At 49.2% G+C, this 16,898-nt stretch overlaps 1 protein-coding gene across 16 annotated transcripts in view; it reads left to right on the forward strand.

Moving 5' to 3' along the window:
• Positions 1-16,898, forward strand: part of TMEM40 (transmembrane protein 40) — a 65,727-nt gene that overhangs the window by 20,259 nt on the left and 28,570 nt on the right. For 3 of the 16 annotated variants that reach the window (XR_011526857.1, XR_011526858.1, XM_070574710.1), the window contains exon 1: positions 10,158-10,455. The exons of 3 other annotated variants lie outside the window; for them this stretch is intronic. Coding sequence is in view for 6 of the 13 variants with exons in the window: in XM_070574710.1 (XP_070430811.1) it covers positions 10,227-10,455 (229 nt within the window). In the remaining 7 variants the exon portion in view is untranslated. Of the gene's footprint in view, positions 1-9,964; positions 10,456-16,898 lie in introns of those variants that run through there. 10 more of the 16 variants (XR_011526862.1, XR_011526863.1, XM_070574712.1 and 7 more) reach the window with 7 other exon arrangements.

Below are 16,898 nucleotides of genomic sequence, written 5' to 3' on the forward strand. Positions count from 1 at the left end.
GCCTCCTGCAGCTCTTATCAGAATTCTTCTGCTCCAAACTATCCAGGGATTCTCATCTTCAACAGGGACGTTCCTAAACTTCATTCGTTCGCATACCGCTTCCAGAACCGTTGCCGCATCTATAACCACCTGTATTATTTGTTTCATCTTTTTCTTTAAGATTTTCTTTTTAATGCATATCTTTACTTAAAATAATTTATTTTGAAAATTTTATGTTGCCACCCAAGATGGAAACCTAGTGCTATCTGCCATAAATTGAAAGTAGCTATTAAAACAACGACAACAACGACAAAACAAACAGGAAAGCAGGGCAATGTTTTTACGATGGAATCTGCTACCATTGCCTGCCGAAGATTCTGAGCCTGGGGTGCACACTCACTTTGTTAAAAGAGAGGGACGAATAAGTGGGCAGGAAGTGTTAAAGATATGTTAGCACCAAACAGACTTTCTTCTAAATTTAATAATGACTAATACGGTTACAAGCACTTTAAGTGAACTAATACGAAAACTCAATAGGGTACATACTATTGTTATCCCCACTCTATGGAAGAGTAAAGTGAAGCTCAGAGAGGTTAAGTAACTTGCCCAAGGTCATGCAGCTAGTCAGTCACAGAACTGGGATTTAATCCCAGGCCGACTGGTTCCAGAGTTGCCACCAGCATGCTATATTTAAGCAGAACGGTCCAGACAGATTGGACACGGAACCTCTTTCTAACTATCCGGTCCAGTGTTGTTGGCACTGGGTTCTCGTGGCAGCTATGATCATCTGCCGAATCACCAAAGATTAATGGGGCTGACTCTGGGACACCCACTCCTGCAGGGTAAACTCTAAACCAACTGCTCCAGCCTTGTTTATTACTCCTCCACTCTCAACTCCTGCTCCAGAAAGGTGACTTCCTTCCTGCATCCACTTGTTCGCCTTCTCCCCCCATGCCATGTGCTCTCACTTTCTCCAGCCCCATCCAGTCCAGCTTCAACTGGGCCTCCTGCTGTCCCCTTGGGAAAGGCACTGAGGGGATCCAGAGAGGAAGACAGCACCTCTCTTCACAGAGCTCCTTCCAGTGGTGGATTCAGATGTAGAAAGACCTGGTTTCAGGGGCCAGCCCCATGACCGAGTGGTTAAGTTCTCGTGCTCTGCTTCAGCAGCCTGGGGTTCACTGGTTCGGATGCTGGGTATGGACCTACACACTGCTCGTCAGGCCATGCTGTGGTGGCATCCCACACAGAAGAGCTAGAGTGACTTACAACTAGGATACGCAGCTATGTCCTGGGGCTTTGGGGAGAAAAAGAAAAAAAGGAAGACAGGCAGCAGATGTTAGCTCAGGGCCACTCTTCCTCACCCCCCAAAAAAAAAAAAAAAAGGCATACCTAAAAAAAATCATCCCTTATTTTAAAAAAACAAAGACCTAGCTTCAGAGAGGGAATTGTTATGCCCGTTTTCCAGACAGGTCACAGACTAGAATGACAAATAAGAATCAGATAATCTGTTTGGGGGACAGCAGAAAGAGCAATTAGTCTAATCTTCTCCACCCTTAAGGACTTTTCTCCCACATTACCTCTTTCCTGAAGCTTCCCCTCACTGCCCCAGGCAAGCTCTTCCCTGACTGCTAATGTCCAAAGTTTCGATGTCCTGAGGTGTCTTCTTCACCAGTCACTATCCCGGTCTCTACAAACATCTGTAATCCCCTCCTAGTCCTGGTTTGCTGACTGTCCCATTTTAGCACTCAGAGTCCTCTGTCCCAGGAAACCTTTCAGTCCCAGGCAAACCAGGACAGGTGAACACTATTATCATCCCCATTCCACAAGTGGGGAAACTGAGGCTGCCCTACCCAAAGGTCGCACGGTAAATAACAAGTCTATTTTATATTAAAGACCCTGTCCTGGTTCTTTACCCTGTGCTGCTGATTCAAGGCTTCAAGAACCCTGAGAAAGAGAGGGAGAGAGGGAGAGAGGAAGGAAGGAGAAAGAGCAGCCCCTGACATCTGGGAGATGTCCTGGTACTCACAGCTGGGCCGTGTGATTCTCCTGCTGGACATATGCAATTTCACGGAACACTGGCCTCAAACAAGGTCCCTCTGAGACCGTGATAGAGTGAGACAAAGCAAGGCCACTTCACAACTGTGTCTCAGCCTAAACAAAACAAGGACCTTGTGTCACACACAAAATACCAAGCACACGGGGCTGGCCCCGTGGCTGAGTGGTTAAGTCTGCGTGCTCTGCTGCAGGCGGCCCAGTGTTTCGTTGGTTCGAATCCTGGGCGCGGACATGGCACTGCTCATCAAACCACGCTGAGGCAGCGTCCCACATGCCACAGCTAGAAGGACCCACAATGAAGAATATACAACTATGTACCGGGGGGCTTTGGGGAGAAAAAGGAAAAAATAAAATCTTTAAAAAAAAAAAAAAATACCAAGCACACTCTCTCAGCTAGAATCAAGGACTTCTACGTCTTCACCAAGGATAGCTCATCCTTATGCTGGTCTTCCCTCCCTGCGGATAAGATTTATTGAGATTCCCAGTCAGTGCCCTCACTTTCTGACAGCGTGCTGTGGGGACCTGGAAATGGCCACCCCAAGATATGTCTCTTTGGCATGATGATTATTTGAGGCTGGTTCCTTTGCAGGCAGGAAAACAACTGAAAAGTGGAACTTGCTTGCCCTTTGTTAGGAGACATTTACATTGTAAAGGAACTCTCCATCTGTAAAGATATCGCCCTCTCTGTACCAGGAAGGGGAGATGACTTTCTCTCTAGAAACTCTTAATCAATGCCAAAGGCAAGGACTTAAATCTGCATAATAATCTTATTCCTGTTTCTGGTATCCTCCTGTAACTGACTTCCCTCCTCCTCCCAACACTGGCATTTCTTTAAGGATTAAGCATCTTTCCTTAGGCTAGGAACTGATTGCTGCGCTCACCTGTGACCACCCAGCTCAAGACAATAGACTTGCCTCCTGCTGTGTCCATCAAGCGCTGTGCCAACAGGGCAATCTTGTGACTATTGTGGGAGGGACATTTCAATCACATGTGAAACACCCTGTTTGGGGGTATATAACCACTCTGTGCACCCCACTTCTTCGGTGCCCTTTCTTCCTTTGGGAAGAAAGGCCCCAGGCCATGGTCCTCATAAAGCTTTGTTTAATTTTCTCTTGCTATTCTGTCTCATGAGAATTTAATTCGTTCTCCGGCCAGACGAACCCACTTTAGGTAGAGGAAAAGTCTTCCCCCTACAGTGCTATGCAGAGTCCTGCTTCCTTAGACCCTCCCCCGGATCACCCAGCCAAAGCCCAAATCCTGTACAGTCATGTGCCACATAACGACCTTTCGGTCAATGACAGTGGTCCCATGAGATTAGTATCACATGGCCCAGGTATGTATTAGGCTGTACCATCCAGGTTTGTGTAAGTGCACTCTATGATGTCTGTACGATGACAAAATCACCTAACAACACGTTTCTCAGAACGTATCCCTGTCCTTAAGCAATGCATGACTGTAGCACATTCTTGCGAACGCCCCCTGCTGAGACACGCACAGTCCCCCGTGGGTGTGCTCTCCCTCGCTGCAGTGAGTAGCAAACCCATCTTGTCTAACCACAGGTGGCTCCGGGTGGTCTTGGTTGGAGGACAAGGATGGCCCTTCGTGTTCCATTTGGCTCCGAATTCCATAGCTATGACATTTCCACAAGTTTGGCTTCCTGGATTGGCTGTAAGGGGCACGGAGACAAATGCATCATATCCCTTCTGAAATCTCCAGCTGTGTGCTGGGCACGAACCAGCTCACAGTAGGCCCCCAGGATGAGACCAGGTTCCCTCCTAACCTCTGCACTGAGTCCAGCAGTGCTGGCTGGGGTGGGCCCTACCTGTCCTGTTGACCTGTCCACTTGGAGACCACCTTCTGGGGCCCCTGCTCAGAGCAGTGGGGCTCAGAGGAGTTTTGCCCCTGCTTCTCCTGTCCTGTGAATGGAAGGAGTTTCTATTCGGCCTGGCCTGAGGGGACCCAGGGCCTGGATAAACCTGATGGGGACCTTTCTTCAGTTCTCACCCCAATTCTCTGACCCCAGGGCCTGTACCAGGCCATAGGGAAGTGAAGCCAAGCTCCCAGCCCACCCCCTTCCATCTCCCCTAACGGTGCCATAGCCCCAGGAAGGACGACCCTCTGTTCCTCTCCTCCAAGGAGGGCTGCTTTTTTTCTTTTCCTGAGGGCCAAATGCTTATTCCTAGGTGACCCATTGAATACACCTGATTTCTTTATTTTCCTTCCCCTGGATAAAGCCAGAATCAGAGCCAAAAGGATGGCACTGCAAGGAGTTAGGTAACCATGGTTCACCCAAGTCTTATCGTTTAACCACTGTGTGACCTTGAGCAAGTTACTTAACCTCCCAGGGCCTCAGTTTCTCCCACGAAGCTCTTTGTGCAGTAGCTGCTCCAGGGTCAGACCCTTCCCTCACCTAGAGGAAGGTGCACATTTTCTGGACATGGGGTCCCTTTCAGAGACGGGCCCTCCTCCAGGAGCAAATGTCCCTCTTCTTTGACTAACGAGGGCAGTGGCTGCCAACTGTACCGAGAGCATCTGGGCTCGAGGGGAGGGCAGGGGTGTCTCTTCTTCCACAGAGTGGTATCATCACCAGGCTGAGGAGCAGGAGGTATGAGTTCTAGTCCCATCTCTGCCCCCAAACTCCCCGTGCATCCATGGGCAGGTCCCTTTAACTTCCAGGCCTTGGTTTCCTCGTCTGTAAAATGTGGTCAAGAATGCTTGTCAGCCAGCCTCTCTGGGTCCTGTTAATTAGACAAGAGAGTGACTGTTTGGCACTTGGAAAGGTGACCCAGTGGGAGAAAATATTTGCAAACCACCTATCTGACAAATGATCAATATCTGGCATATATAAAGGACTCCTAGTACTCCGCAGTAGAAACACAAACAATTCAACTGGAAAATGAGCAAAAGACATGAGCAGACATTTCACCAAAGGGGGTGTACACAGCTGGCAAATAAGCACATGAAAAGATGTCCAGCATCATTAGCCATTAGGGAGATGCACAATGAATCCTATCAGAGCAACTTAAATAAAAAATAGTGACAACACCAAATGCTGGAGAGGGTGGAGAAAGTAGATCACTCATGCATTGCTGGGGGGAATGTAAAACAGTACAGCTCCTCTGGAAAAGAGTGTGGCAGTTTCTTAAGATACTAAACATGCAACTAGCGTACCACTTGGGAATTGCACGCATGGGCGTTTATTCCCAGAGAAATGAAAACTGATTTTCATGCAGAAGCCTGTATGTGAGTGTTTATAACAGCTTTATTCATAATAGCCAAGAACTGGAAACAACCAGCTGTCCTTTGATGGGCGAATGGCTAACCAACTGTGGCACATCCACACCATGGAACAGCACTCAGTAATAAGAAGGGACAAGCTACCGATACACATGACGACCTGGGTGAATCTACAGAGAATTATGCTGGGTGGAAAAATCTGATACTGAAGATTACAAATTATATGGTTGCCTTTATATAAGAATCTTGAAATGACAAAATTATAGAAATAGAGAAGAGATTAGTGGTTGCCATGGATTAGGGAAGGGAGAAGAGAGAAGGAAATGGATGTGGCTATGACAGAGCACCAGAGGGATCCTTGGGGTGATGGAAGTCATCACTGTCAATATCCTGGTTGTGAAATTGTACTGTAGTTTTTTGGGATGTTCCCATTGGGAGAAGCTAGGTAGAAGGTACTTGGGATCTCTGTATTATTTCTTAAAACTGCATGTGATTATCTCAAATATATTATCTCAAAATAAAATGTTTAATTTTTTTTAAAATGTGGTCAAACTGGGGTGGTTTCCTCTAGAAGCCCTAGGGACCGCTCTCTGCACCCGTTTGTCTCCCTCTGAGAGGTGTCCGGGGATGGTTTGTGCTGCTGACCTCCAGTGGTTGTCCAACGAAGTTCCCTAGAGCCCTTGAGCCCTTGGCAGGGGCTCCAGGGCTGCCTACAAGGCCAGTGGTGATGCTGAGCACCCGCTCCCTCAACAGCCTCATGGTCCCTACTTCAACCTGAAAACAAAATCTACTTTATTCTGGTGGGATGTCTTCAGTTTTGTTTGTCAAAACGATCTTTCTGCTTTGGGGGAAGAAAAAGGAAGTTTGACAGCCACTTAAATTGAGTCCAAATCCCTCATTTTGCAGCTGTCAGAATGAGCTAGGGTTGGCATTCCCCCCATTCCTTCTTCCTTTATTTTTTTAAATTTAACTTTAGTCCGTGTTCTTTGAAGGAGGCATAGGGACACTGGCCTCTGGGAGTTGGAAGGGCTCTCAGGATCACCGTCTGCCTTAGCCACGGCAGGTTTTCATTATGCCCGTTTTACAGGTGAAACAATTAGGCCCGGAGGCCCAGAGTGAGTCAGGCGTAACCTAGATTTAGAAATATTTAAGCTCTATCTCAAATGGCATCAGTTACAGCTACAGCGTTTGCTCCTAGAGGAATATGGAGTTGCAAAGATTCCAATCTAGGCCAGAGGCTAACTCTTCAAACAGGGATTTAAATGACACATACAGGGGATTCCAAACCAGGTTAGGTTGGAGTTTCTCCATGGAAAGAAAAGTCCCAGCTTTGAAGCCGGGGGAAACCTGGGTTCAAATCCTGACTCAGCCATTTCCCAGTTATGTGAGCTTGAGCAAATCATTTTACCCCTCTGATCCCCACTTTTCTCCTCCATGAAATGGGGGCACAATACTTCTTGATTTAGAGGGTTCATTTAACAAATGTTTTAAGATGATTAGGACAGGCCTTGCCCTCACAGACATCCATTTGGTGATTAAGTAAAAACTCATGTAGAGAGCCAGGCTCGTGGGTGCTCATAGGAAGTGCCCATTCTCTCCCCCATGTACCCACAGGGCATAATTCTCAGACCCAACAAGTCCTTGGGGAGATCCCACCAGCCTGAGGGATCCGGTGGCCTCATCACAAGAATGCCAAGGGGTAGTGAGGGCTGACTGTGTCTAGGCGCTGCTCCGAGAACTTAATACAACTAACCTCGCCATGGATAGGAGCTGCCATCCTCCCATTTTTATGGATGTGGAGACTGAGGCCGAACTGCCTGTTGTCTCCCGGGTGCACGGGATCAGCGCTGAATCAGCTGGCCCCTGGCTGGCAGTTCTGGAATGCAGGGCAGCCGGATACCACGCTCAGCTGCTGAGCTGGCTCCCCGGGGCTGTCAGCTGTGCCCACAGGATGGTGGGAGGTTGTGTCATAAATCACCCTCACAGCACACACACACACACAGGGCAATGAGGTCACCTCAGGATGGAGCTGAGCTGGGACCTCCCTTACACCTCTGGCAGCTCTGCCACAGCCCTGGCGATCTGCTCACGGGAGAGAGATGGGAAATGCCCTGAGTTTGTGCCTCTATCCTGTGCCAGGTACTCAGGCAACCAGGTGCTGCTGCAGGAGGTAAACACTCCATTTGCAGAGAGGAAGACAGGCTCAGAGAGGGGAAGTACCTTCACCTGGGGCTTGAAGGCAAACAGAAGATAGTGGCGGGGTTTTTTGAGCACCTACTATGAGCCAGTCGTTGAAACCTTTAAATGATAGCAAGCATTATTTAGTCCAGTGGTTCTTAAACTTGAGCAAGCGTCAGGATCCCCTGGGCAGGGGCTTGTTAAAATGTGAATGGTGGGTCCCACCTCCAGAGTTTCTGATTCACGAGGACTGGGACGGGACCTGAGAATTTGTATTTCTAAAAGGTTTCCAGGTGATGCTGCTGCTGCTGGTCCAGGGACCACATTTTGAGGATAACTAATCAATGAAACTCCTTTTCCCTGTTTAATGATGGTCCTCAAGTTTCTTCTTACATACCTCGGGGACGGAGGACTCATTGCCTATTCTTTCAACCTATTTCATTTCTAGATAGTTCTTACTCTGAAGATATGAATTGTGTGTGTGTGCTGGTGTTGACCTGAAAACTCTATAGGCTCTCCCCGGGGCCCGTTCTTTCCACCTCTGGACGATGTACTCTCACCAGAAAGAAGCAAATGGAGGGGAAAGGAGACTTGCAATCAGCCCAAGGGTCTCCTTCACCCCCACAGTCCATCAAGCACCAAGCCCTGTCAGTTCAACCTTCTAAATCAGTGCTGTCCAGAAGAGATACATTGTGAGCGCTATAGAAACTATGTGCTTACTAAACATTTAAAACTTTTTAGTAGCTACATTAAAAAAATAGCAAAAAAGCAGGTGAAACTACTTTAATAATATATTTTTATTTAACCCTATATATCTAAAATATTATCTTTTTAACGGGTAATCAAAACAAAAATTATTAACGAGCTATTATATATTCTTTTTTTCTCACCAAGTCTTGGAAATCCAGTGTGTATTTACACTTACGGCACATCTCAGTTCCGACCAGCCACCTTTCAAGGGCTCCGTAACCACACATGGCTGGTGGTACCATTTTGGACAGCGCAGTGACACTCTCCCTAGTCCTTCCCTCCCCCGCCATGGCTCATGCTCCCCCAGATGCCTGCCTCTCACAGCTTCCCCACCAATCCACAACACAGCAGCCAAATCATTGCCTGAAACGTTGATTGGATGGTGTCTCTCTTGCCTGGCTCCCCATCGCTCTCAAGATAACGTCCAGGCTCCTTGGTCTGACTTCTGAGGGGCTGCCTCTCTCATTTTCCCTTCTCCCCTCCTCCAGCCCCAAGTCCCTCACTCTCCCACTGTGCTGAATTATCTGCAGGTCCTTAATGAATTGTGCCTCTTACCACTAAGCCTTTGCACACATGGTTCCTTCTGCCTGGAATGCCCTTGGAATGCTTCTTGGGCTACCGTTTCAGGTCGCTCGTTCACTCAACAATGTCTTTGGAGCACTTACCCCATAAATATTGTGTCAGACATTGTCCTGGATCCTGGAGCAAACAAATACATGACAAGGAAATATGCCTAACAAGAAAATACGTAGTATGTTACATGGTGGACAATAAGGCAGGATGAGAGGGAAACGTGGTGCTGGGGTTACTACTTTATACAGGATAGTCAAGGAAGGCCTCTCGGAGAAAGTGACATTGAATAGAAGTGAGAGAAGGAGCCACATGGCTGTCTGGGGAAAAGCATTCTAAACAGAGGGAACAGCCAGTGCAAAGGCCCTGAGGAGGGAGCCTAGCTGGAGTGTTTGGGGCACATTCCAGCGTGGCTGGGGCAGAGTGAGAAAGTAAGTCACAGGAATGAAGGTCAGAGAGAGCAAGAGGGGAGCGGCAGATGTTTCAGGGCTGTGTAAGAACTTGAGTTTTATCCTGAGTGAGGTGGGACCCCTGGGAGGGTGCTGAGAGGAGGAGGGACGTGAGCTGACTTGGGTCTTAACCAGGTCCCTCTGGTTGTGGTGGTGAGAGCAGATCGTGGGCTGAGGGCAGAAGCAGAGAGACTAGTGATCACATTGGCTGGACCAGGGTGGTTGCCATGGAGATGACTGGACCAGGTGGGTGCCATGGAGGTGGAGAGAAGGGGCTGGATTTGGGGTAGGTTGAAGGTGGGGCCAACAGGGTTTTCCAAATAGGTCAGATACAGCATATGAGAGAGCGAAGAGTCAAGGATGACTCCAGGATTTCAGAGCTTAGGATCCAGATGACTCCTCTTCCAGGAAGCCCTCCGAGGAACTCATAGCTCCCTGGGCCTTGCCCTCATGGGGCTCGTCATGGCCTTTCTCTCTGGGTGCTCCCCAGGGCAGTGTAGGACTTCTTTACTGTCCTGCTTTCAGAGTGTTTGATAAGTGAGTGGGAAGCAGAGGCAGGCTGAGCTGGGTTACTCCTGGCCTCTGCTGTGAGACGTCAGTCCCTACCCCTTACCCTCCCACCCCTCGGGACCTGTGTTTTCCCATCTGCACAAGGCAGTGGATATTCTAACCTTTGCCCAGTTTCCTCACCAGAAGAGGGCACTGCCGGTCCCACTCACAGGAGTCCCTTAGCCCCCCCAAGCCCTGGGCCTCCTCTTCTGCCGCCTGCCCACCCTCACTCCTCCGAGGAGCATCAGGTTGGCCCACATGGCTGGGCCCTGAGTCAGCCTCACTAATGAGTGTGGAGGGGGATCTGGGACACTCCCCACCTCCACCCTGCCCAGAGCTTGGCACAGCCAAGGGTGGTGTAACCGCCCCTTACATCACTGCCCCCGGGAGAGGGCATGGCTGTGGCCCAGATGGTGGGTCCGGGGATGTAGCTGCCCCAACTGCCACTCCTGGGGTGTCATGGGGAAGAGCGAAGTCAGACAGGAAGGCCTGGAGCCGATAGCACCAGCAGGAAGGAATGCCAGCTGGGTGAGCAGTGGGGCCCAGGGCAACGTCACGCCCCGCCCCCTCCCTGTCACGGGGGTGCGGCCTGGCCTCTCCTGCCGCCCGCTTCCCCTGCCCAGCCTGGCATCGGCACAGTCCATACACACAGCTTGCCTTGCAGCCCAGACAGGCCTCTGGAACACAGGTAAGGGGCACGGGGCTGCGTGAGGGGCAGGGTGGGAGGTTAATTTTTAAGAAAATCAGGGAGAAACAAGCCTTTAACAGGACATTTTGTGGTTCCTGGGTGGACCTGGGTTTGCATCCCAGCTCTGCATCTTCCCAGCTGTGTGAGCATGTCAGTCTCCACCTCTGGAAAAAGCAGGGGAGGATGACAAATATTCATCTCCCTGGGTTGTTTTGGGGCTTCCGCCAGCCCCTGCCTGGCCATGGCAGTGACCCACTCCTGATTCTGTCACTATCCTGCTGTGGGACCTTCAGAAAACCCTTTGACTTCTCTGAGCCTCAGTTTCCCCATGTAGGATCCGACTAGATCTCTGAAGGCTTCTCCCACTCTGCTCTCGCAGGACCAAACAGCTTTAGAGGGCAAGCGTGTTTCCCTCAGACACTGCAGCCTCTGCGCTCTGCTCAGTGTGTGAAGGCAGCCGCCCTCCTGTCCCTTCGGACCCCTGTCTGGCCCTCCAGCTGGGCCTGATAGACTCAGGAGGGTGACCAGGCTAGTTGTCTCCTCTCCTTCAAGCTCAAAGTCACTTCCGGGGGAAAAGTGCTGAACAGAGAGATCCGGGCCTTGGGGGAGGAGGAGCCTGCTCCCCGTCAGAGGCTCAGTGGTGGTGTGGCCTGGAGGGGAGGCCCCCGCCCTCCCCCACGGTCATCCTGAGTCAGGGGGAGCCTCCTCTGCTCAGAGGTGGCCATTGGGCCTCCAGCCAATCCATTTTCCTTCAAGGGAGACAAGCAAGATTAGAGTCTTGTGCTTATTATTTTAATCTGTTTTATATAGAAACTGACAGCAAAGTTGAGTCAGGAGTGTGTTTTAGGGGGAGCTGTGGTGGGTGGAGTGTAGGGGTCCCGTTTGGGGTCCAAACCAAGCAGATATGTAGATAGGGAGCCTTGCTCTTGGCTCTGAAATTCCCAGAACTAGGGCTGGTGTAGCCCTGCCAGCCTCCAGGGTGCCTGTGCTCGCGGGGCCTCGCGGGGCCGCCTTCTTAGAGAGAGCTCGCTCGCTGGCGCAGGCCGGGGACCATGCTGGGCACTGCCCTGACAGAGACCTTACTTCACTTTCCTAACAACCCTATATGGGAGGTCCTCTTTTTTTTTTATAACAACTTTATTGAGATATCATTCACATATCATATAATTCACTCTTTTAAAGTGTACGATTTAGTGAGTTTTAGCATATTCGCAAAGTTGTGCAACCATCACCACTGTCTAATTTAGAACATTATTATCATCCCCAGATAAACCCCGTATCCTTTAGCAGTCACTCCTCATTTCCCCTTTACCCTGGCAACCACTCGTCTACTTTCTATCTCTATGGATTTGCTTATTCTGGACATTTCATAATAATGGAATCATACAATAGGTGATCCCCTCTGACTGGCTTCTTTCACTGAGCATAATGCTTTCAAGGTTTATACATATTGTAGCATGTGTCAGCACTTCATTCCTCTTTATAGCTGAATAATGATGTATTGTATGATTATATCACGTTTTGTTTATCCATTATCAGTTGATGAACATTTGAGTTGTTCCATTTTTGGCTACTGTGAATAATGCTGTTGTGAACATTCATGTACAAATCTTTGTGTGGACATAGATTTTCAGTTCTGTCAGATAGATGCCTGGGAGTGGACTTGCTGGCTCATATGGTAACTCTATGTTTAACACTTTGAGGAGCTGCCAAAAAGTTTTCCAAAGTGGCTGTACCATTTTACCATCCTGCCAACGTGTATGAAGCTCCAAATTTTCCACACCCTCATCAGCACTTGTTATTGTCTATATTTCTTATTTTAGCCATCCTAGAGGGTGTGAAGTGGCATCTCATTGTGGGTTTGATTTGCGTTTCTGTAGTGACGAATGATGTTGAGCATCTTCTGACGTGAAATTGACCATTTGAATATGTTCTTTAGAGAAATGTCGATTCAAATACTTTGACCATTTTAGAATTGGGTTGTCATGTTATTGTTGAGCTGTCGACATGCCCATTTTCCCAGGGGAGGATTCTGAGGTTCCGAGAACGGATGTGACTAGCGGTGCTCTCACAGTCGGTGGTGGGTAGAGGAGGGAACCGAATCCAGGTCCGTCTCACATTCAAGAGCCCACAAGCTGTTTCTCTTGCACTGGTCGCCTCCATTCTGGTTTTTGCTGTTGCCAATTGCGTGTGTGTGTGTGTGTGTGTGTGTGTGTGTGTGAGAAAGAGAGAGAGCGCGCGCGACTATGAGAGACAGAGGGGGAAAGATGGAAAAGAGAGAGAGGAGACAAGATACAGAGCAGCAGGGATGAGAGGATGAGAAAGAGGAGCCGGGATGGCTGTGGGTGTTTAAACAGGCACCCACCTTGGAGGCTCAGAGCTGGGGAAAACCTTTTAAGAGCTTTTGGTTTCTTCCCACTAATCTTCAAACGTTTGCGAGGCCTCGAAAAAAGTTTATTGGGGGCACACTCGCCCTGTTTTTCCTTTGTCCCTAAATCTGAAACAAATCTGATCAGACTCTAAAACCCAAGCAGAGAATAGCATCCCCTAGCGCCCAGCTGGGCCTAAGGATCACACTTTTTGATTGTGAACTCCTCTCAAGAAAAATGCTTTAGGCACCCCCCCCACATATACAGATTTATAGATTTAAAACTTTTATACAAGTACTGTGACCATTAGCTAATGTCTCAAGTCCCAACATACACTCGGAGTCAATTTCCTCGCACTTTTCAAGTAGTTCTCTTATTATTTCAGTAAGCGATTGTGTGTGTGTGCGAGATCCCATTCATTGCTGTTTTCAACACAGTGACGTCGATGAAGCCTTGAGCTAGGAGCAGAGTGCACTTTTCCTGTCGCTTGCTTGTCCCTTCTCAATTAGAGTTACTTCCATCCGTGGTGTCTCTGCAGGGACTCTTTGAAGCCGCTTGTCCACACTACTCGGGCCGATTCAGTTAAAGCTGTGTTGTTTGATCCTCAAATCCATCCAACCCGGCACCATTACTCTGTGGTGTATCGCAGTGTAGATAGAGAAACAGGAGACGCAGCCGCAGTAGACCTGTCTGCGTTGTGGGGCTCCCTGCTAGCAGCTGGGGACCCCACTTAGTGGACATGACATTCGGTGTCTGACCAATGGGCTGAGGGTGCATCAGAGTCGAACTATATACTATTAACTATTTTTAGTTAAAAATTAAATAGAAATAGATGAACTAATACTTTCCTCGTGCACTTTGGAGATGATTATTTGAGAGACGACTAGGTTCTGAGCTAAGGACATCCAACCCAGCCTCTTCCACTCTTCAGCTTGCCACCTCTCGTAGCAGGGTGCTTGTGACCACCCAAACAGCTGTCATTTTTAGAAAATTCTTTTATATATTGAGTTGGTATCTGCCCTGGTGACTTCCCAAGGTCCTGACCCCTCCCTCCAGGCTCACAGCCCCACCTGATCACCCTGTCCTGGAGGAGCCCTGCAGAGACTTGGGGACAGTGACCAGTTTTATCCAGGCAGTGCTCATCACTAGGCTGAGCAAGGGTGCCACTTCTGTTAGGTGTGGTCGCTGTACCCTCTCCATCCTCTGAATTCTCTAGGTCTGTCCAGACTCTATTCTGTGTAGGACCCAGATTGAATCCAGGATGGGAGATGGTGGGATATGGGTCACCTTCCTTACTGTAGACTCTGTGCTTCTGTTAATATGACCTAAGGCTGTGTTAGCTTTGTGTTGGCTCGTATTGCACTTTAGCAAACATTGATTGTGTACCTACTATGTGCTAGACACTAAGTTAGATGCTTGTGCTAGCATTTACTTACCTTTCAGAGTCTTTTAACAATCCTAGGTCTTTCTGTATGAACTGTCTTCAAGCTGGGCTCACCCAACCTTTTTCTGTATAGACTTGATTTTGTCCCTTTGCACCTTCTTGTTTCAGCCTAGGTGCCACCCTGCATCCCTCAGGGGCAACCCTAGGCCCTGCTGCATCCTTGGGTATGCTGTGGCCACAAGGTTCACCCAGATTCATGACACGTCTGTCTAGCTTGTGGCCAGCTGGCTGGGCTGTGTGGGTTGTTATCCCATCATTAAACTGCCCAGACGGACTTGGGACAAAACAGCAGAGGAGGTGGAAATTGTGGTGTCTTTGTTCTTTCCCTCTGCAAGGTTCCCCTCTTGCTCAGACTTTAGCCTCAGATCTGAGTTCATATCCAGACTCCTTGCTGTGTGGTCTTGGGTAAGTCCCTTTTCTTTTCTGGGCCTCAGTTCTGATCTTCTGGCTGCAACTGTGGAATTCTAGCTCGAGGAAAGGAAAGACCTCCCAGCCTGGGGAGCTGGGGGTGAGGGGTGAGGGTTACAACCCCACATGAGCTCCCAAACCCTTAGTGAGTGACATTATTCCCTGTTTTATAGATGAGAAAAAGGACCTAGAGGAGGGAAGTGATGTGCCCAAGGGTCCAGAGTGGGTTGGTGGCAGGGCCAGGACCAGGCCCTCCATCTCATGACAGCTGACTTAGTTTCCACCCTGCAGCCCTTACTCAGCCCCTGCCCTGAGGATGCTGAGAGGATTCCCCCTACACCCCGGGATGCCGACGCTGGTGGAAAGACCACTCCTGTTCCCTGCCTCTGGCTTCCCAGGCTCTGTTTCTATTCTTTCCCCTCCCCACTGTCCCGATGGAGGGATGGAGGAACTCTGGACCTGGGAAGTTGGCACTGTCTGAAGTGGGCAGTGAGAGTGCTCAGGCCTGGACTCCTGGACAGAGAGGATGACCCCAGACACATCAGGCATTGAAGCAGATGGCGGTTCTCAAAGCTGTGCCAAAAAACACTGAGCCTCATTCTGGGGGAAAGGACTGTGCTGTTGCTGAGTTTGGGGAAGGGTTGGATTAATAGAGTGAAAGAGCTTTTCCTCCCGCAGGCCTGCTCAGAGGCGCTAACAGAGTCAGCATCACTTAACGACGCGGACGCGTTCTGAGAAATGTGTTGTCAGGTGACTTCATCGTTGTGCAAACATCATAGAGTGTACTAGGGGGAACAAAATTTGCCACCCCAAAATCTGTCTCTTTAACATCAGGATTATTTTAGGCTGATTTTTTTTAAGAATCAAAAGATTCAGGAAGTTTTTCTTGTCAGCTACCCCTTAACTGCCTAAGAGAATTCAGATAGAAAACCCTGTCTCAGGAAGCGAGCTCTCACCTTCGCATCACATGAACTGGGTGGTAGACAGGGAGGAGCCTAGAAAAGCCTGTTTGTTGGGCTCCCCTCTGTGTTCTTCTGTTTCTGTGGCCAAACGCTTGTTTTCCAACATTTGCTCCTTTCTCCTGCCTGTGAATCGCCTTCCTTCCCTTTGAAGGCCCTGACTCTCCCCGCCCCCAACATCTTCTGTCTTTAGCTGAGGATGGTATTTAAGGGGAGGGCTTTGGCCATTTTGATGAGTTACTCAATTTTCCTGGGTTTCTCCCTTATATACATGTTATTAAACTTTTGTTTGATTTTCTCCTGTTAATCTGTCTCATTCAATTTAATTCTTAGACCAGCCAGAAGGACCTAGAGGGTAGAGCAAAATTTCTTCCTCCCCTACAGGACTTTCTCAAACCTAGATGGTATAACCTACTACACACCTAGGCTGTATGGTACTCATTTGACGGACCACCGTTGTGTATGCAGTTTGTCGTTGACTGAAATGTTATGCAGCACATGACCACACATTGTGGAGCTCCAAGAAGGGGGCTATGGAAAGCAGTGTTGCCCAAACTTATTTGAACGCAAAATCTCCTTTTTCTTGGAGCGTCTCAAGCGCTCACTGTTCTCACAAGACACTGTGGGCATCTTGCTGTTAGGACGTGCTTTTCCGGGCTCTCTTGCAGGTCAAGTCAACCCTGAGTCCCAAAGTGTCCTGCTGACTGAGCAGATGAGCCTTGAAGGCTTTGCCTGGAGGGTGGTGTTAGCGTCCTACAGCGTCGGAGCCCGGAGAACCTTGCGGAGTGCCGCCGCCTTCTACCTGTGGGGAAACTGAAGCCCAGGGCAGCCCGGCATCGTGTGTGGAGTGGGGAGGCAGAGGCTGGCAAGCCCGTCGGGAGACTATTCTAACACTCAGGGGAGAGGTTCTGGTGGCCTGAGTGGGCCAGCTCGGCCTAGCATCTGGTGCCTTTGTTAACAATACAGAATTCCCTAATCCTAACCTTGCTTCTCACGCCACACCCCCTGAGTAAGAACCTCCAAGGGAGAGAGTCCTGGAAATCTGCACTGTCAACAGTGCTCCCGGGGAAATCTAATCCTCAGCCAAATTTGGGAGACATTGGGCATGGGAAAGAGGAGAGGAAATTCTCGTTTACAAGGTGCCGGTATTCATGGCTTGTTATGGGCACAATATCAATTAATCCCCGTGATACTCTGGGGAATAGATATTAATACCCCATTTTATAGATGGGAAACTGAGGCTGAGAGGAGCCAGGCAGCTAA

This window comes from Equus przewalskii, chromosome 15 (assembly GCF_037783145.1).
Source record: "Equus przewalskii isolate Varuska chromosome 15, EquPr2, whole genome shotgun sequence".
In the NCBI taxonomy this organism is placed as follows: domain Eukaryota; kingdom Metazoa; phylum Chordata; class Mammalia; order Perissodactyla; family Equidae; genus Equus; species Equus przewalskii.